The sequence below is a fragment of the Petaurus breviceps genome, unplaced genomic scaffold (genome assembly GCF_028583685.1).
Source record: "Petaurus breviceps papuanus isolate PSGF00001 unplaced genomic scaffold, PetGlider_PUasm1.0 207, whole genome shotgun sequence".
NCBI classification, from domain to species: Eukaryota; Metazoa; Chordata; class Mammalia; order Diprotodontia; family Petauridae; genus Petaurus; species Petaurus breviceps.
Window position 1 is genome coordinate 31,068,380 of NW_027185850.1, and position 19,430 is coordinate 31,087,809.

Genomic DNA, 19,430 nt, shown 5'->3' on the forward strand with positions numbered 1-19,430 from the left:
ATGGACAGAACACGTCCAGTGAGACTGAAAAAACTGGCTAGTGGGATTGCTGAGACACCATCTGAGATGTGAATCATCACAGAGAACAGGAAAGCTGGCACAGGACTGGAGGAGGCAGAGGTGGTCTTTCTTTTTTTAATTAATTTATTTCTAGTTTTCAACATTCACTCCCACAAGCTTTTGAGTTTTAAATTTTTCTCCCCTTCCTTCCCCTTCCTCCTCCCCAAGACAGTGTGCAATCGGATATAGGTTCTACATATACATTTATATTAACATATTTTCACATTAGTCATGTTGTAAAGAAGAATTGGAACCAATGGGAAGAACCATGAGAGAAAAGAAAGAAAACAAAAAAAGAGAGCAAACAGTCTGCTTCAATCTGCATTCAGACTCCATAATTTTTTTCTCTGGAAGTGAATTTTGGAATTGTCTTAGATCCTTGCATTGCTGAGAAGACCTGTCTTTCAAAGTCATTCATCACACAATGTTGCTGTTACTGTGTACAATGTTCTCCTGGTTCTGCTCACTTCACCCAGCATCAGTTCATGTAAGTCTTTCCAGGTTTTTGTGGAGTCTGCTTGCTCACCATTTCTTATGGAACAATAGTATTCCATTACATTCAGATACCACAACCTGTTCAGCCATTCCCCAGTTGATGGGCATCCCTTTCATTTCCAATTCATGGCCACCACAGAAAGATCTGCTACAAATGTTTTTACACATGTGAGTACTTTTCCCATTTTTATGATCTCTTTGGCACACAGACCTAAAAGTGGTATTGCTGGGACAAAGGATATGCACAATTTTATGGCCTTTTGGGCATAGTTCCAAATTGCCCTCCAGAATGGTTGGATCAGCTCACAGCTTTACCAACAATGAATTAGTGTTCCAACTTTCCCACATATTTTTCAACATTTATCACTTTTCTGTTTTGTCATATTAGCCAATCTGATACATGTGATGTGATACCTCAGAGCTTTTTTGATTCGCATTTCTCTAATCAATAGTGATTTAGAGAATTTTTGCATATGACTATAGATACCTTTCATTTCTTCATCCGAAAACTGCCTGCTCAAATCCTTTGACCATATATCAATTGGAGAATGACTTGTATTCTTATAAATATGACCCATTTCTCTATATATTTTGGAAATAAGACCTTTATCAGAGACACTGGCTATAAAAATCATTTCCCAACTTTCTGCTCCCTTCTAATCTTGGTTGCATTGGCTTTGCTTGTGCAAAACCTTTCTTAATTTAATGTAATCAAAATCATCCATTTTGCATTTCGTAATGTTCTCTGTCTCTTATTTGGCATAAATTCTTCCCTTCTCCATAAATCTGACAGATAAACTTGCTTTCCCACTTTGCTTATAGTGTCAGCCTTTATATCTAAATTGTGTACCCATTTTGATTTTATCTTGGCATATGTTGTAAGATGTTGGTGTATGCCCAGTTTCTGCCATACGATTTTCCAGTTTTCCCAGCAGCTTTTGTTAAATAGTGAGATCTTATCCCAGAAACTGGAGTCTGGGTTTATCAAACAGTAGATTACTATAGTCATTGACTATTATGTCCACCACTCTTTCTTAGCCAGTATTAAGTAGTTTTGATGATGCTTTATAATACAATTTAAGATCTGATACAGCTAGGCCAAAAGGTGGTCTTTCAAAAAAAAAAAGGCAAAGTAGGGCCAATCACTCCACACTAAAGCACAACAGGTAGTGAGAGGATCCTGGTCCTGGCACAAAGCTACAAATCAGGAACTAAAGCTAAAGAGCCAGGTAAACTGGATTGTTGTTCTAGCCTTCATTCTTGGAGAGGACCAATGACATCAGGAGGAGGATGTCTTGGCTTGCAAGTGAATTGGATTTAAGTGAGGCAGAGTTCTGCAAAGTCATCTGCCTCAATCTCTCCTCCAGAGTCAGCAGAGTCCAATGGAATCTACCAACTATTGGCTATGGGCTTCCCAGCAAAATTCCATGCTGTATAAAGAAAAGGATGGTTAGTGCACATCTGGAAAGGGAAGCATTGATCAGAGAGGCAGCTGTGGTCCTGCCAAACTAAGCTGGTTGGTTTTTTTGTGGGCTGTGACGAATGTATGGGGGTGGGGGTGGGATTTCTCTGTTGAAAAAGGGAGTTTGTCCCAGGAGTCCTATAAGACCAATATGAGTGTAGATCCAACTGCTCCCCACCCCACCCCTATCACTGTTTCCAGATTTACTCCCGGTTAAGCTTATGTGAGTTTAAAAAAAAAAAGGCAAGTCTAGGGTGTGATGGGAACAGTATTCCATCTGCTCAGTCTCCCTCTCAGTTCCTCCTCCAGGGGAAACTCAGTTTTTCCCTTTTGTGTTGGCTCCCCCTGCCTCCATCTTGATCAGGGCACTTGGACTAAAATCATTTTAATAAGCTTTTCTAGCATTTGTATAGAGTATATATGTAGATAGTATAATGAAGTACATAATGTAATAGCAGCTTCAAGTAACACAGAAATGCAGAATACTACAAAGAAGAATAAGGGCACCAAATGCTATCGGGGAATGGTTGACATTGGGGGACCAAGATCCCGAGTGGATCACCCTCTCCCCCAACACTCCATACATGAGCAGCTGCCCTATGGAATGCAAGGGGATCCCAGGCTTCCCCAGGCAGCTTCACATCAGGGCAGAGGGAAGGAAGCCAAGTGGCTCTGGCCTGGATTCAGAGCACATGTGGGCCAGCTTCCCCAGCGGCTCTCCTCTTGCTGGCCTGATCTGGTCATTATCTCTTCTTGTCCCCTGCTTCTGCCCAGCCCCACCCGTCCCCTCCCACAGTGACTGATTACAGTTGGGCACAGGCCCTCCCCTCCCCCCCACCCCAGCTGTGACCTTGCTGCTGCTGCTGCTTCCTTTTCTCCAGTCTCAACTGGTGGGAGGAGGGGTCCAGCCACCAGGGCCACCCAGAGCAGTCTCCTCCCTCTCCTCAAGAGGCTTCCTCATTTCTCTGTGGAAGTCATCTGGGGGCCTAGGAACCTGGCAAACCCACAGCTTTCTCAGAGCCTCTCTCTCTAGGCTGGGCCTCCCACATTGGCAGATGCTTCAAGCAGATTACCTGGATTTTTAGCAATGTGAGACAAAGCATCTCACAGTAGCCTTCTGAGAAAAGATATAGCCAGACAAGAGTGCGATCAGGTGGCCCGGCTCAAAGGCAGAAGTAGTTAGTAATGGTCACCACCCATTTGGAAGGTCTCCAGTGGCATTCCACAGGGATCTATGCTTGGCTCTGGGCTGTGTAATGTTATCAGTGACTTAGAGAATAGCATAGATGTCATCATAGGCTGTCATCAACCTTGCACTCTGGATGGTAATAGGGCTCCAAAAGGACGGTGATGACGTGGGATCCTTGGACTGATTCTAAGGTGAAATCCCCTGGGAATAAAAGCCAAGTCCTGCACTTAGGTACCACAAGTCAAAGCTGGGAGGGGCCCGGACAGCTGGTGTTCTGGAAAGAGACTGGGGGGAGGGTGGTTAGTGGACCACAAGCCCAGAGAGCCAGCAGTGCAATGAGGCAGGTGGCCAAAAGGCCAATGTGGTTTGGGCCACATTCAAAAGGGAGCAATCTCAGGAAGCGGTGATGGCCCCACTGCCTCCTGCCAGGTTTCATCTGGAGGAGGGTGCTCAGCTCTGGCCACCAGTGTGAAAAGGGTCCCAGACCAGCTGGGGAGCGTCCAGAGGGCAATGGGAGGCTCCAGCTTGAGTCATGTGAGGATCAAAGGAACTGGGGGAGTTTATCTCAGAGAGAAAAAGAACCAGGTGGGCCAACAGAGCTTTCTTCGTGTTTTTGAAGACGTGGAGAAATATTGGGCTTGTTCTTTGTGGTCCTGAGGGCCAAATCAAGGGTGAGAGGCAGAATGAGAATTGCTTTGGGGGGCAACGTGGTACCAATATCTGCCCACCATCCCCAGATGAGGGGAGGAGGGAGGGCATTCTAGGCACGGGGTATAGCCTGTACAAAGGGGGGAAGGCAGTTGGCCAAGACATGGAGAACATGAGGCAGAGTTCAGCCTGGAAAGAGCCTGCAGCCAGGTTGTGTGTGCTCACAGGGGAGAGGTAACAGGGAGCTAGTGAGGCCTGAGCAGAGTGATGTGATCCCACTCCCACTGTTATCATTCTGACAGCTGTGTCACAAAGAAAAACAGGAGGGAAAGGATGGCTTTGGGGAGACCAAGGAGGCAGCTATGGCTAGGGTCCCAGTAAGAGAGGACAAGAGACTGAGGCTGGTGGGCTGTAATGTAATGCCAAGCAAAGGCAACTTCCCAGGTTCAAAATACCAGCATAGGTGCTCTCTATTTTATTCAGTGACAAACCAAGAACAGAGAAGATTAAAACATGACACCATTCCAAATACAACATTTACTAAGCGTGATTAAATAATCTCCAAGTACTACCCCACCCCAGGACCTTCCAATCATTCAATCAATTACAAAGTCCCTGGTCTAAATACTTCTCCACCCCTAGGCTATACCTTCATTTAGTCCACCACAAAGCCCCTCTTCTCAAATGGAGATTAGTTTCCAAACATAAGTAAAATACATTCATTTGCTCAACCATAGAACACAAAAAGGTCAAAAGTTCCCCACCCCTGGATCACAATTGAATCTACCCCAGAGTTACATCAAGTTTAAACACAGCACTTAATACCCAAATGGAGGTCTTTTCTTCATCTTGACACGAGGCAAGTTCTCAGCAATCTTAGTTCCTGGGGAGACAAGGCTTAGCAAGGCCATAAGATACATTGCCAGTCCCTTCATGAATTTATCCTCTGTCTGTAGAACAGTCCTAGAACCCCTGAACACATTAGCAAAGCCCTCTCCCAGGATTTCTGTAAACATCCAACAAGAAAATCCTTCTTCAGGGCTTCCAAACCAACAGAAAGGTTCCCAGACCCCTGCAACAACAGCACTGTCCTTCACCAGTGGACAGTATTCACTCTGTCTGCAGGACAGTCTCCAGACCCCTGCAACAACAGTACTGTCCCTCACCAGTGGACAGTATTCACTCTCTGTCTGCAGGACAGTCTCAGGGCTTCTTAACCAAATGCCAGGTTCCAGGACTTCTTCAACAAAAGGACTGTCTTTCACCAGTGGACAAATCTGGCAAAACAACATCAAAACAGACAGACAAAGTACCAGCAAAACAGCCATGTCTCCTCAGTCCTTGGCAGCTCAGGGGGCAGGTCTCAAAAGTCCAGGGCAATTCAAAGCGGCCACCAGCAATTCTCTTAGTCTCTCTCTCTCTCCACGAGGTGCTGCTTCCAAAAAGATCTTCCGCCTCTCTCTAGTGTCTCTCCAAATCTATGTCACCAGCTCCTCCCAGTTCAGGACTTTCTTTTCACATCAACAAGCCCATCCCACAGGTGGGATTAACAAACTCTGGGTTTTAACACAATCAATTTGAAAACCAAGCCAATACAGGGGAATCTTTAATTGCCATTACTATCACATGGGCTGGGAGTGGAGAGGAGCTGGGTGGGGGGTTGTGAGGAACAGCAAGATTTGGCCACTGATTTTTTTGGACATGGGAAGGAGGGGGGAGAAGGGAGTCAGGGATGACACTGGGAGGAAGGGTGCCTTAGACAGAAGTTGGGGGCTGGGGAGAGAAGGAACTCTGCTCAGTACACAGGCCTACAGCTCGTCCAAGGGGCAGGGTCCACCAAAAAGCCAGCAATGATCAAGACTGGGGCTCTGGAGAGAGCCACATCCAACCAAGGCAGGCAGAGCCAGGGCTGCATGGGGCATCCTGGTGAATGTGACCCAAGGCCAAGAGCCTCCCAAACCCAGGCATCTCCTCAGCTAAAGGCCCATAGAGATTCAGGGCACCTTTTATATCATTCACTAATGCACTCAACATTCTTTTAAAACATTTTTTATTCTAAACCTAATGAACAAAATGGGCATTTCCAAGAACATGGTAGAACAGGAAAAAAGATTATACCCGAGAATGCAGCCGCGGCCTAGTTGACAAGGTTGCTTTTCTTTTTAAATATCTAATACGTTCAACTGGAACTTCCTTCCCCCCAACTCCACACAAGAGGCTGGTTTCGTCTCTGCAGAAGAATCACTCTCACCAATAGAGTGGTTCCCCAAAGGCATGAGCAGCTTCACAGACTGGGGCAGGAATGTCCCTCTTCCACGCCTGGTGTTAAGGTACAAGGAGGCCTGGATGCCCCTGGAAGCCTAGTCTCTGGTCCATGTTGTCTGTCTCCCCCACCAGATGGCGAGTCCACTGGGGACCAAAGGGGGAGGGACCTGGTATTGCCATGGTTACACATTCAGCACAGGGTCTGACATACTGTCTTACAGTAGGTGCCCAATCAATGCTTTCTGTGTGCTGACAGAGCCCCTGAGATACCGAGATAGCAGCAGACCAAAGAACAGTATTCAGTTTTGGGGGTCACCTTGATCTTGGACCACCTGTTAACTAGGTGAGCACAGTGGTTGGAGAGCTGAGCCTAGAGCAAGACCAGAGTCCATATCTGGCTTCAGACACTGACCATCTGTGTGACCCTGGGCACTCTGCCTGCCTCAGTTTCCTTATCTGTAAAATCCTTATCAGTACCTACTTCCCAGGATTTTTGGGAGGATCACATGAGCTCTTTGTAAAGGTGTTTGGCCCAGTGCCTCACACACAGTAGATGCTGTGTAAGTGCTTGCCCCCCCCTCCCCCCATCCCCACTCCCTTGTGTTCAGCCATCAGTAAAAGCTCAGAGAGCAGAGACATCTGAAGTCTGCCAGGGAGGACAGCCCTGCCCAAGCCTGCCTACTCCAGGCAGATAGGCTGTTGGCACCTGCGATCTGCTTTTTCAAGGAGTGTCAAGGTCTTTTCTTGGAGTACTATCTGCCGCTGAGGGTTCCTCAGCTGCCAGGCTCATCCTCGTAGGCAATGGGCACACCTCGTCTCCCAGCTACTGCCCTCGTTGGTGCCGTCTGGCCTACCTGAGGTTCCAACCCCCGCCAAGTACGGGAACCAAGGAACAAAGCTGGGAGTGGACAAGGAAAAGAGTCAGCCAAGGGCCCGAACACCCTCCCACCCACCCACCCACCCACCAAGTGAGGCCCCAGAGGATCCAGGGGAACTGGGGGGATACCTGCTGGACTGCTCTCAGCAAGCTCAAGCCGGGATCGCTGACTCAGGGCCGAGGCCACGGGGACATCAGGAACATCTGGTGAGGCCAAGGCCTGTGGTGGACGCAATTCTCCAGTGATGAGAGACACATCAGGTGCACCCCATAGTTCAGAGTCTGGGGGCGGGATTGGCACGTGAAAGGGGGAGCCTGCAGGGACAGTGAGGCAGATCAGGGATGTATGGGCCCTTCTCTTCTCCTTCCCTCCCAGCTGGGAGTGAAACCAAAGCAGGAGGCTAAGGGACAGGGGTGCTGGGCCTTACCTGGAAGCAGGTCAGAGTAGTGAGTCAAGTAAGGGCCCAGACCTAGGGGCCCCCGAGCTGGATTGCAAGCAGCTTCCAGCTCATAGGGGGTGAGCACTGGCCGGAAGAGACCTCTGCTGGCACCACTCTGGGGTCGGTCAAGTACCCTCAAAGGACAGGCCAGCAGCACAAAGACATCCACCTCTGGGAAGTTGGCCAACTTGGCAGGGCTAGGCCAGCCCAGTGACAGGACATAGGCCCGCTTGCCAGCAGCCTGCACTAGTTTCCGAAGGTGGGCCAGAGCCTCACAGTGCCCTGCCCCCCCTGGAGCACCTGCCAGTAGTCCCACTACGTGAGCATCCCGTGCCCGCTCCACCAGATAGTGGCTCCGGGCTCTAGCTCGGACTGCCCGGGGGCCCTCTGCTTGGGCCTGTCCAGAGCCTGGCAGGCAGGATGAGAAGGGGCGGCTGGGGGCCCAGCCCAGGAGCAGCTGAAGCAGATCTGGGCTCAGGTCAGCCCCGCTGTTGTCCCTATTCTCAGAGCCCCCCACATAAAAGGCACCATAGTCCTCCAGCTGCTGTCCGGGGCCCAGTGGGAAAAAGCGGCCAAAGCGTTCCAACGGTGGGTGCTCCCAGCCTGAAGCAGCAGTGGGAAGAGCTGGGTGGGAGACCAGGATGTCTTCATACTGTGGCCGAAGAAGGGCAGCCAAGGCTTCTGCAGAGAGAATGCATTAGGTCAGTGGGCAGAGCCGACTAGGCAGGCAGTCACACCAGGCCTGGCCAGGAAAGCACCTAGCATTAGGACAGGTGCTTATGGGGGAGGAGAGAGGACTAAAGGGGACCAGTTAGTTAGCCTCTAAGGTCAAAGGTGAAGGAAGAGAAAGCCGAAAAGATATAAGTAAGCTCGATTCATAAAGAGCTTCCTCGTGGTCACTAGACTGGGCTGCCTTGGGAAGGAGAAAGCACCCCCTCACTAAAGGTCACAGATGCTGGATGGCCACCATACTGTAATGGTCTGGGACAGGTTAGACTCCAGGCCTTCCCAAATATCCTTCCCGACTCTGAGGTCCTATAATTCAGGCATTCATTCCAAGGACATATGAGGAAACTAAGGCCCTTGGCTAAGGAGCAGATGGGGAAACTGAGGCAACAAACTATTAAGTGGCCTGGGCTGACTTGGGTAGTAAAGTCTCAGCCAATTTCCTTTCCTCCTCCCCAATAAATCAATCAACATTTCTTAAACACCTACTCCAAACCAAACCATGTTAGTATTTTTTACTGTGGATACAGTGAAAATCAAAAGAAACTCCCTTTTCACTAGGAGCTCGGGGTCGCACCTGGGGACCAGCGATGCAGGCCTCTACCCACCCTCCTGTCCCTTCGTCCTCACCCAGAGCGTGGGCACAGGCTGGCTCACTGAGGAGCACCACAGGCTCTGCAGGGTTGGGGTGCAGGGTTCTGAAGGCCTCGGCACACAGCTCCAGGGCCACTGCACGCTGGCCAAGGACATAGATGACAGGCAGGGGGCAGGAAAGTGGGCTCAAGCAGGCGGGGCCAAAGTGGACCAGGGCATCGGCTTCAGCCTGCTCCGCCCCCAGTACATCCACACAGCAGCTGCAGAGGGGGATCAGTTATAAGGGCGGGGCAAGGTCGACAGAAGATCTCCTGGATTCCCTCCCGCCCTCAGGCTCCCACCTGCCATAGGCTGTGTCCCCCAGAACAAACATCTTGGCTCCCGTCGTCTCCTCCAGGGCCCGAGCTACAGCCACACTGTCTCCAAGAAGTTCATCGGGGAACTGCAAGGCCACCTGGGCAGCCAGCAGAGAGAGCCCTGCTCAGAGCTTCACTCGACTCTGGAGAGGGGCCGTACCCCACCCCCACCCCGATATACCCTTTCCCCTCCCCCAGGTCCCTTCAGTCTCCCTCCCACCCACCCTTTACACCCTCCCTTCCTTCCCCCACTTACCCGTCTGGCTTCGTGCTCCAGCACGAAGGCTTGAACTCGCTGTAGCTCGTAAGTACGACCCAGGTCCGCGAGAGGCGTCAGTGGTCCCGGGGCGCCAGCCTCCCTCTGCAGCGCGGCCCCTGCCGGGCTGCTGAAAGCGTCTACCATGTCACCTTCCGCAGCACGGGCTGCCAGACGTCGGCTACGAACCTGGGATCAGCTCCAGGACCACACTGCGTACGCCGGACCCTCCACGTGGGTCTCCCCGCCAGCCTCGCCGCTATTTCCGGGACTACCCCACCCCCGCCCCAGCCTTCAGTCTTCGCCAATCCAAGCCCGTGATTTCCTTCTGCCCTGTGCCAGTAGCCAATAGCCTACTCCCGGACTCTGAGCCAATAGGAAGAGGCGTAGTTGCCCTACCTCCATCCTAACCGCAATCCTCAGATCTGAGCCGCACACTTTAGTGGGAGTTGTAGTTTCCTGGGCCCGGGGTAAGGGGGGGTTGGGGGCGGGTGAACGGAAAAAGTCCCGGAGCCGCATGCGCGGCCTGGCTCTAGTGTTCCCTCCTCTGTTCCCCGGGCAACAGAGTACAGGCGGTGTTCCACCGTAAGTTAAAGGGTGACTGCGGCGACGACCACTACACAGCCAGCATTACCCAGAACTATTAGGGTGAAGCGCTTCTAGAGAGCAACGCTGCGGCTGACCCTCAGGTCCTCCAGCAGTCTTTGGCTCAGTAGCAGAGCTGCGGGCCTAGATGCTATGCTGCCACAGCAGAGGTGGAGTGGAATGGAAGAGAAAGAGGGACACACACATGCTCACTCTCTCCCTCTCTCTCTCTCTCTCTCTCTCTCCCTCCCTCCCATTCCCCCCCCCCCCCCCCCCCCCCCCCCCCCCCCCCCCCCCCCCCCCCCCGCCGTGGGAGCGGTGATGTGGTGGATACAATGTAGCTGCAGATGTAGCCGCTGGCTGGGCTGGGGAGGACAGCAGAGGTGGATACAAAGTAGCTCCCAGGCAGCAGGCGGCCAGACAGACCCGAGGTGGCTAACTCCCCCCGCAGCTCTGGGCTAGGAAGGGATATAGGTCCAATGGAGCCACAGGCCCCGAGAACGGAAAGAAAACCTCATGGCACCCAAAGGACTTAGCTCGGCCACTCCGACCTCCTTCATTTTACGCCTGGAGAAAATGAGGTGGGGGGGGGGCGGGGAGGAGCGAGAAGAGGCGTGCCAGGGAGGGGGGGGGGGGGGGGGGGGGGAACGTGCGGGAACCTCGGCAAGCCTGCCTGGAGGAGGCGGCGCTTCCATGGTGGTTGGTGAGCAGATAGCAGTGGGGTGGGGGTAGGAGTGAAGACACGAAGTCCTCGATCACTCGCGAGACCTCTGGAAACAGGAGAGGGCCCAGGCTATTTGGCCTTCTCCCCTTCTCCCCCCAGGCGGCAGTCACAAGGAGGAGGAGCCTGAGCCCGTCGGAAGCTGCCGGTCTGACCTCGTGGCTGAGTCGATGATTGATGCTGGGATCCGGAGTCTGGAGATCTGGGGCTGAGTCACTTCTCCCTGCTACCCTTCAGACGTCTCTTCCTTCTCTCAATTTGCTAATTAAAAAATAAAAAAAGGACGGGGAGTGGTTGGGGCTTTCCCCCCAGCCTTTCTTATGCACAGATCTGGGTCAGAAACTCCACTGCGGTCCTACCTTTAGTGACTGAAACTCATACCCTTATGTCCAACATTCAAGGTTTTTTCACAACCTTTCATTCAATTATCTTTCTAGCCTGAAGGACTTGGACTAAAATACTGGACTTGAATCAGGAAGTTGAGTTCCAGTCCAGCCTCACACACATATTAGCTGTGTGACTCCATGCCTCTGTTTCCTCATCTCCCAAATGGAGATAATACAAGCTTCCACCTTTCAGATTTTTCCCGAGAATCAAATGAGATAATGTATTCAAAACACTTTGCAAATCTGAAAGTGCTAAATAAATGTTGTAATTCACTCCTATTTTTCTCCTCACCACCCTGAACCAAACTGGGAGATGCTTCACATCATCATAATAAAACAATAAGAATAACTAAGCTTACCTAGTACTTATCAGGCACCAGGTACTTTACAATTATTCTCTCATTTGGCCTTCACAATAACCTTGAGAGGCAGGTGCTGTTATTATCCCCAATTTACATAAGAGGAAACTGAGGCAGATATGGGTGACTTGCCCAGGGTCACACAGCTACTATGTGTTTGAGACCAGATCTACATTCAAGTCTTCCTGACTTCAGAGCAGGCTCCCTATCCACCAGGCCACCTAGCAGCTTCAATGCTCCTATCCATGTTACCACCTACCTAGAACAGCCCCATCCCTCCCTCTTCAGGTACAGAATTTCTACCAGTCCTTAAAATCAATGAACCAACGTGCATTTACTGAACGCCAGGTTCTGTGTGAGGAAATTCGGATACAAAATGAGACTGTTCTTGCCCTCAAGGAGCTTCCAGTGTGGCTGGGAAAGATGACCACATGAACACCTTTAAACAGATACAAAATAAAGTCAGTTCCAGGCAATGGGGGCAAGGCACAAGCACCTGTGGGAATGAGGGAAGATTTCCTGTAGGAGGTGACAACGGAAGATGAATTTTGAAAGGAGAAATGGTGCAATGCTGAAATGAGCAGTGAATGCAATCGAGGCATGAAACAGTCACCATAAAGTGCTGTAAGGGATCTGCTGCAACTCAAAATTTGTAATCTTCATGCCATCAAGGGATCTTCTAGATTCTGCTTGGAGACCTCCCTGCCCATTAGTCCATCTCACTTCTGGACAATTCAATTAAATAAACCTTTACTAAGCACCTACTGGTGGCACAGTGGATAGTGCTGGACCTGGAGTCAGGAAGATGAGTCTTCCTGAGTTCACATCTGGCCTCAGATACCTACTAGCTATGTGACCCTGGGCAAGTCACTTAATCCTGTTTGCCTCAGTTTCCTCATCTGTGAAATGAGTTGGAGAAGGAAACAGCAAACGTCTCCAGTATCTCTGCCAAGAAAACCCCAAATGGGAGCACAATGAGTTAGAGATGACTGAAATGACAACAAATGATGTACCAGGCACTGTGCTAAGTGCTAGTGATACAAATAGAAAAAAGAAAGTTCATGCCCCCCAAGGAGCTTACAGTCTAATCAAGTAGATAACTCACAAAAGGAAGCTGGAAAAGGGAGGGAGGACACAGGGAAGGAGCGAGAGTGAGGCATCTTGTTCCTGGAAGTCTGATTCCTGCCCCCTAAGAAGGAAAGCTTTGGTAGGCATTCAGTGCTCCACCCTCCAGCCCTCCAATCAGAGGGGAAGCAGGTTGAGGAAGGTAGTATCCAAGGCTTGAATAAGCACATGGTGCTGAGGGTAGAAGTGATGCTGAAAGGGGCATCTTGCCTAGGGAGGTGAAACCAGGCAGAGATGCATACCGTTAAGATTTGCTCCAACCCGAATAGCAGCCCCTACACACTTGCCCACTTGTTCTGGGCAATTCTTGTTCATATCCTCCCATAAGTTCACCTTTGGGAGTCCACCCCACATGCCAGAGGGCTTTCCTCGATTTCTGCTGACATCCTGAGTTCCAATGGAGGGCCTTTCTTGCCCTTGGGCACGGAATGGGCCCATTTGTTCTTCCCAGAATACATATCTGATGGCTTCGTACCCTTCTCATATCATCCCTTCTCTCTCCCAGCTCTTGCCATGGGACCAATCCAGCTGTTTTCATTTTTAGAGCAAGGAGACTGAAGTCAATGTGATCCAGCTCTCCCAGCAATGAATGTGTCCCTTCACCTGTCAGTGGACAAGGACTTTGCATTAGAAGCCCAGCAGTCAAATGGAAGTTTGATGGCCTAAAACCACATGGTTCTTGGCAGCCTTTTCCTCCGCTGCTGCTGCTGCTGTTGTGTGTCACTGCCAAAGAGGAAGGGGGTCACACGGGACCAGGACTGTTGCCGCAGCCAAAGAAGCTTCATCCTCAGATGGTCAGCCCTGCTCTGGGTGCTTGACTAGTCAGGTTGGTGGGACACCACTCCTGGCCTTTTCATGACAGAACCTGCCCCACAGAATATGGTGCTGGATAACCCCAGGGCTGCTATGACCTGCCACCTGAAACTGTCTATTTATAACCCCTCCCTCCACCCGTTGCTCCTCCTGCACTCCCTCCCCTCTCAGATGAGAAACCAAGGTGCCCAGGAGGGAAGGTGACCGGACTAAGCCCACCCAATGACCACAGCTTTGCTGGACTGGTCCCCATCCCAGGGGCACCAATGCCCACTTGGATGAGCTAGGTCTCTGCAGTTAGAGGCATCATGCATGGGCCCAGCTCTTCACTTGGAGGCCCATGCTTTAGAGCTGGGGGTGGGGAGGGACATCTAAGTGAGGCCATACCCCCTCTTCCCAACTTGTGGTTTCCTGCCTAGGGCACCACCAAACTTCCAATCCCCCAGATTCACATCCACACTAACACCCCCTTCTCCTTGCTCTCCCTCACCTAGCACAACAAAGCACTTGTCAGACACTACTGGCTTTACTGCCATAGCCCATATCCATCCCCTTTTCTCCTCTCTACATGGCTACTGTCATCGTGCTGGCCCTCGCTACTAAATCCTTGAACTCTGGTAGTAGCCACCTGCTGGTTGGCCTTCCTGTCCCAAGTCTCTCCCCAGGACAGGCTATTCTCTCTTTAATTGTCAATTTAATCTTCATTTAGGAACACCTTCACTTTAAGCCAGGTCTGTCCATATCACCCTCCTAGCCAACCAATGCTAGGGGCTCCCTATCACTTCTAGGAACAGGTAAAAATCTCTGTTCAGCATTCAAAGCCCTTCATGTCCCAGCCCCCTCCTAGTCTACCTTACTGCCTATCCACCTCCCATGCTCTGATCCAGTGGCCCTGGTCTCCTCGCTGAATTTGGGCCTACGTCCCTGGCTGTTCCCCATGCCAGGAATGCTTTGCCTCCTGGCCTCCTTCAAGGCCTGGCAAAAAATCCCACCTCCTAACAGGAACATTTTCCAACACCCTTTGGTTCTAATGCCTTCCCTCTACCCATCATCTCCAATTTGTCCTGTATAAAACCTGCTTGCCCAATGGCTCGCTGGTTGCCCCCTCCTCCCATTAGGCCATGAGCTTCTCAAAGACAGCTTCTGTCTTCTGTCTTTATTCTCATCCATTAGCATGGTGCCAGGAACAGAGGAGGCACACAATACCTTGCTCAATAAACTAGGTTTCCCTAGGACCCAATGCAAATCCCCCTGTTGTGTATCTGAGCCCTCCCCAGCCTCACTGCCTCCTCTTCTAGCTCTCTCATATTCTCTCTCTATTCTATTTGGTGCCTTCCGGCCTTTGGGGCTCTCCCTTTCCTGTGGAAGCACTCCCCTCCTCTCAGGAGCTTCCTCCCTGGCCTGGAGATTCCCTGTCTAATTCACCTGTGCTTGTGCTGGTTTCTGGGCCAGGGCCCCTCCACGAGGCGCCCAAGCTTCTAAATGCCTTTGTGTGGGTTCCTCTGCTTAGTCTGGGCTGGATAAAGGAGCTCACTCTCTGGCATCCCTCTTTGGAGTTCCCTGGCATACTGGTTCAATCAGGTACTCTTTTAAGCTCATTGCCAGAGGGAATATGGGGGAGTTAGGCTTCACTGGGCTATCTTAATTGGAAGCTGCCCCTCACTCCCACCCCAACAGCCTTTCCAGCCTCATTTCACATATCTCCCCCTACCCCATTCTACGGCCCAGCCAGCCTTGCCTTTGTATTATAGATACAAGTAGCTAGAGAAGAGAGAGAAGGTTCCTTTAGAGATGAGGACTCTAGCAGCTGGAGGTGGGAGGGCTGGGAAGGGCTCCCTGCATGAGGCCGAATTTGAGCTAACAGACACATGTGAGAAGGGACAGCATTCCAGGGTGGGGAGGAAGGAGCCAGGCAGAGGCATGAAGAAGGGATGGAGAGGTGAAGCTGGAAGGTGGATGGAGCATGTGGAGAAGAGCACTACCGAAGGTGGGAAAAGGGCCAGGTCGGGAAGGGAAGGGCTCTGAATGCCAGCCAAAGGATTTCCCATGTGATGCTGGAGGGAACGGGGAGCCACTGGAGTTTAAAGCATGTGTACATGTGGGGGTGAGGGAGGTAGGGTCAGACGTTTATTCTAGGAAAATCATGGCAGCATGTTTTATTGGAAAGAGACTCCAGAGGCAGGGAGACCAGTAGGCATCTCAGTAGTCCAGTCATGGGTGGCAAGGGGGACAGAGGGAATAGGTCAGAAGATCAGATGAGACCTTGTGACATGTGGCATGGGAGAGGTCACTAAGGTTTCTAATCCCAAGTGGCTGAGGGTACACAGCCCTGATCCCAAACTCTCCTGTCTTCTCCAGCACATTGTCCCCTCTGTCATCCCCATGCTCTAATAATCTGAAGCCTACTGGCTCTTCCCCTGCTGCCTACAAACACACCCATGCCTTCCCTATTCTTAAAACCAAACCAAACCCCCCTCATTAGACTGTCCCATCTCCGCTAGCTGCAGTCCTCTATCTCCCCTCCCCTCCACAGCTGAATGCCCTGAGAAACCCTAAATGGAATGGCCTTTTTGCAGTCTTACTTCTGGACCTCTGCAGCCTCAGACAGGATCTTCTGCATACCCTCATCTCTCTCCTTTTACATGACACTGCTTTCTCGGCTCCCTTCCCGACTGCTCCTTCTCTGAGCCCTTCACTGCATCTGTGGGGCCCCCCAGGGCTCTGGCTTGGGCTCTCTCATCTATACCATCTCAATTGGTGGTCTCGGTTCCCAGAGCTTCAATTATCACCTGACTTGCAGAGGATTCCCAGATGGACCAATCCTGTCCTAACCTCCAGACACACATCACCTTTTAGACACATCAAAATGGACGTTCCCCAGGCATGTGAAACTCAATGTACCCTAAACCAACCTCATCACCTCCTCCACACCTCCCCTTCTCTCTTCCAAATGTCCCTATTGCTGCCAAAGGCACCACCATCCTCCCAGCCACCAGGCTTAACCCTGCTATCAACCTCGCCTCTCTCTACTCACCCCAAGTATCTAATATGTTGTCAAGTCCTTTCAAGATGCACCTCTCCTCCTCTCCTTGGGCCCTGCTACCACCACGGTGGAAGCCATCCCTCGCACCCGGACTACTGCACTAGTTTGCTGGGGGGCAGGGGAGGGGGTGGTGCTTGCCTCAAATGTCTCTCCACTCCAGTTCATCCTCCACTCAAACGGCCAGCCTTCCTTCAGTTCCACTCCTCAGCTTCCCTGCCTTCTTTTAAGGCAGCTTAAACCCCACAAGAGGTCTTTCCTGTCCACCCGCCCACAGACCTCAGTTAGTGGCATCCTTCTGGAAGACTCCATCCCTATCTCATTTGTGCATGGTTGTTTGCATGCTGACCCCCCCATCAGAACGTGAGCTCCTTAGAGGCAGGCACCCTGTATCCCCAGCACTAAAGACAGCACCTGACAAATGTTGGTTAAGTGATAGGGAATTTTGGAGGGATGGATCTGGGAGAGAAGATAATAGGTTCTGTTTGGGGCAGGCCCATGGGACCCTGGACAATCAAAGGATCATAAATTCAGAACTGGAGAGGCCTTAGAGGACCCTCATCTCCCCGAAGTGACAGCCTCCGAGCCAAACAGTGTGTATCTGAGGTGGGCTCTGACTCCAAGTCTGGAATGCTGTCTGCTGTGACTCCACAGTGGTATCCACAAATCTGGGAGGCATGTGCATAACACTGACCATTGGACTCATGGGAGCTGATGAGATTCCCCCAGGGAGACGGGAAAGGAGAAGATAAGGGGCCCAGGCAGAGTCTTGGGGGATACCTAAATGCAGAAGCATGAAATGGATGGAGAAGGCCTAGGAAAGCCATTTTGGGAAAAGCTCCCGGAGGGAAGGTCTTCAGGAGATGCCGATCACTGGTGTCAAAGGCTGCAGATAGCTCAAGAAAAAGGAAGAGTGAGAGAAGGCCGCTAGATTCAGCAATGAAGGGACTATGAGTGACACTGAAGAGAGCCATTTCAGTTGAGTGATGGGGTCAGAGGTCAGATTGCAGACAGATGCTGAGAACAGGAGGCTTTCTCAAGGAGTCTGATTTCAAGGAGGGAGAGGGCAATAGCTTGAGGGAATGGCAAAGGAGCTTTTTAAGGTTGGGGAAAGGGACATATTCAAGGCAGCAGGAAAGTTAAGATACAGGAAAAGACAGGATCAAGGTTGCAGACAGATTGTTGGTCTTGGCAAGGAGGAAGGCCATCACTTTTTGTGAGACAGAGGTGAGAGAAGAGAGTGTGGGGGAATGTCAGAGCATACTGGGACAAGAAAGGTGGGGGTGGGGCACTTGATTTGGGGGGTGAAGTATGAGTCATGAGAGAGATGCAGGAGATGAGAAGACAGGTCTAGGACATCTGCTGTGCAGTGGGACAGGAAACAGATTAGGGAGGGGAGGGATGTTTGCCGTGCCCAGTATGGATGAGATAATTTGTAGCAGCCCCAATGTGCAGTTTCATGACTCGCTTGAGCTCCCTAGAGGCAGATGGTGGCAGCTGACTGACAATCCGAGGTTGGAGACTGGCAAGGCCTGGAAGGTAATGGGAGAGGGCAGCAAGGGACAAGACATCAGGATGGAAGGAGAGCAGTGCCAGGGTGAGGGGTGAAGGAGCTGAAGATCATGGGGAGAGTAGCTTTTGGGGTCTGCCTTAGGGCCCCCAGCATCTGGACAGGGGATAGCTATGGATTGTGGGACCCTCCAGGGAGGCTTGGGAGCTCCTCTGCCTCCCCAGGGCCACACCTGTACCAGGCACTCGATCACAAGCCAGCAGAATCCCTCCTCCCCCATCCTGGGACCACCTGGCCCTCCCCACGCTCACGAAGGGGACAGATGACTAAGTAGGCCCTGGCCTCCCCCCACCAGGCCCCCGAAGTGGCACAAAACAGGAGGACGGACTTGAAGGGGGGGTTGGGGTTTATTCTATGGACACTCGGCCTCAGCCAGCCCTCAGTAGTCAGCGGTGTAGTCGGTACCATGGAGACCCCGGCACAGCAGCGTGAACTCCTTCACCATCTCCTTCACACGACGCTTGTTCACCCGTTCTCTGCAAAGGCAGCGAGAAGAGAAAGGGGGCACAGCATTAACTCCACTCACTCAGGACTGCCATGGCAAGGCCGACTGCAGAGGGAAGCACCCAGGCCAGGGAAAAGACCCAGAGGAAATGCTCAGGGTGCACTGGTGAGCTGGGCCCTGCCTGGCTGGCACACAGCACAGGTGAAGGGGGGAGCAGGCTGGACAACAAGCATTTATTAAGCACCTACTGTGTGCCAGGCACAGAGCAAAGCTCTGGGGACACCAAAAGCCAAGTCCCCGCTCTTCGGAAGCTTCCAGGCGCATGAAATAAGGGAGCCTTGCAGGCCGGGGTGGAGACTCTCCACCACCCCCAGGGCCCCTGCCCCTCTTGCCCAATCACCTGAGGACCTGCTGGCTGAAGGTGTCCTTCTGTTCAGCACTGAGCCGGGGCGAGGGGAAGCCCGGCGTCTGCATCACTTCCTTGATCCACACGCTGAGGCAGCTGAAGCAGTGCTTGTTGAGGGCAAAGAGGACATCCGCAAAGGAATCCATGAGGCTGCGGGAGGCCTGGCCCCCGATGGCCTGGGTGAAGGACAGCCAAGGGGGCTGGAGTCAGGAGGGCAAATGGGCAAAGAAGCCCTGTCTCACACCCCCAGTGGCCAGTGTGCCCCAGAAAGCCCACACTCTGTCCTCCAGGAGGCTGACCTTAGCTCTCCGCTGCCCTGCACAGAAAGTGTGTCTACTCGCCTAATCCCAGGGCTCCTTCTGCTTCCTGCCCACCTTCCTCCTCCGTGACAGCATGGCCCCTGCCCACTCACCTCTAGCACAGCCTGCAGCAGCACTTTGCCATCCTCCTGGACCACCTGCCCGATGGGTGGGATCTCCCCACATCGGGGCAGCAACTCTGTCTGCAGCAGGGATAGGACACAGGCAACTCAGGCCCCAGGGCTCAGGCCTGGCAGTGCCCCCCGCCTCCCCAGGGGCAAGAGTCTCCTGTCAGACATCTGAAGCAGGTGTC

General features: G+C 51.9%; 2 protein-coding genes across 3 annotated transcripts in view; both read right to left on the reverse strand.

Moving 5' to 3' along the window:
- Positions 1 to 5,887: 5,887 nt before the first annotated feature.
- Positions 5,888 to 9,680, reverse strand: LOC138165060 (2-(3-amino-3-carboxypropyl)histidine synthase subunit 2-like). 2 transcript variants are annotated; one of them, XM_069093171.1, is made up of 6 exons: positions 9,369 to 9,680; positions 9,098 to 9,210; positions 8,793 to 9,016; positions 7,425 to 8,117; positions 7,126 to 7,311; positions 5,888 to 7,017 (listed from the first exon to the last, which is right to left on the reverse strand). In XM_069093171.1, exons 1-6 carry the CDS (start codon positions 9,513 to 9,515, stop codon positions 6,893 to 6,895), a joined length of 1,488 nt encoding a protein of 495 aa, XP_068949272.1. In that variant the 5' UTR covers positions 9,516 to 9,680; the 3' UTR covers positions 5,888 to 6,892. The 2 variants fall into 2 exon arrangements, with proteins under 2 accessions (XP_068949272.1, XP_068949273.1); XM_069093172.1 differs by lacking the exon at positions 8,793 to 9,016 and having other exon boundaries at positions 9,369 to 9,404.
- An 8,615-nt stretch (positions 9,681 to 18,295) lies between these two features.
- LOC138165061 (importin-13) overlaps positions 18,296 to 19,430 on the reverse strand; it is a 34,723-nt gene continuing 33,588 nt past the window's right edge. The window contains exons 17-19 of the mRNA XM_069093173.1: positions 19,231 to 19,320; positions 18,813 to 18,994; positions 18,296 to 18,443 (exon numbers count right to left, since the gene is read on the reverse strand). Coding sequence (XP_068949274.1) covers positions 18,347 to 18,443; positions 18,813 to 18,994; positions 19,231 to 19,320 — 369 coding nt within the window. The 3' untranslated portion in view covers positions 18,296 to 18,346. The remainder of the gene's footprint in view (positions 18,444 to 18,812; positions 18,995 to 19,230; positions 19,321 to 19,430) is intronic.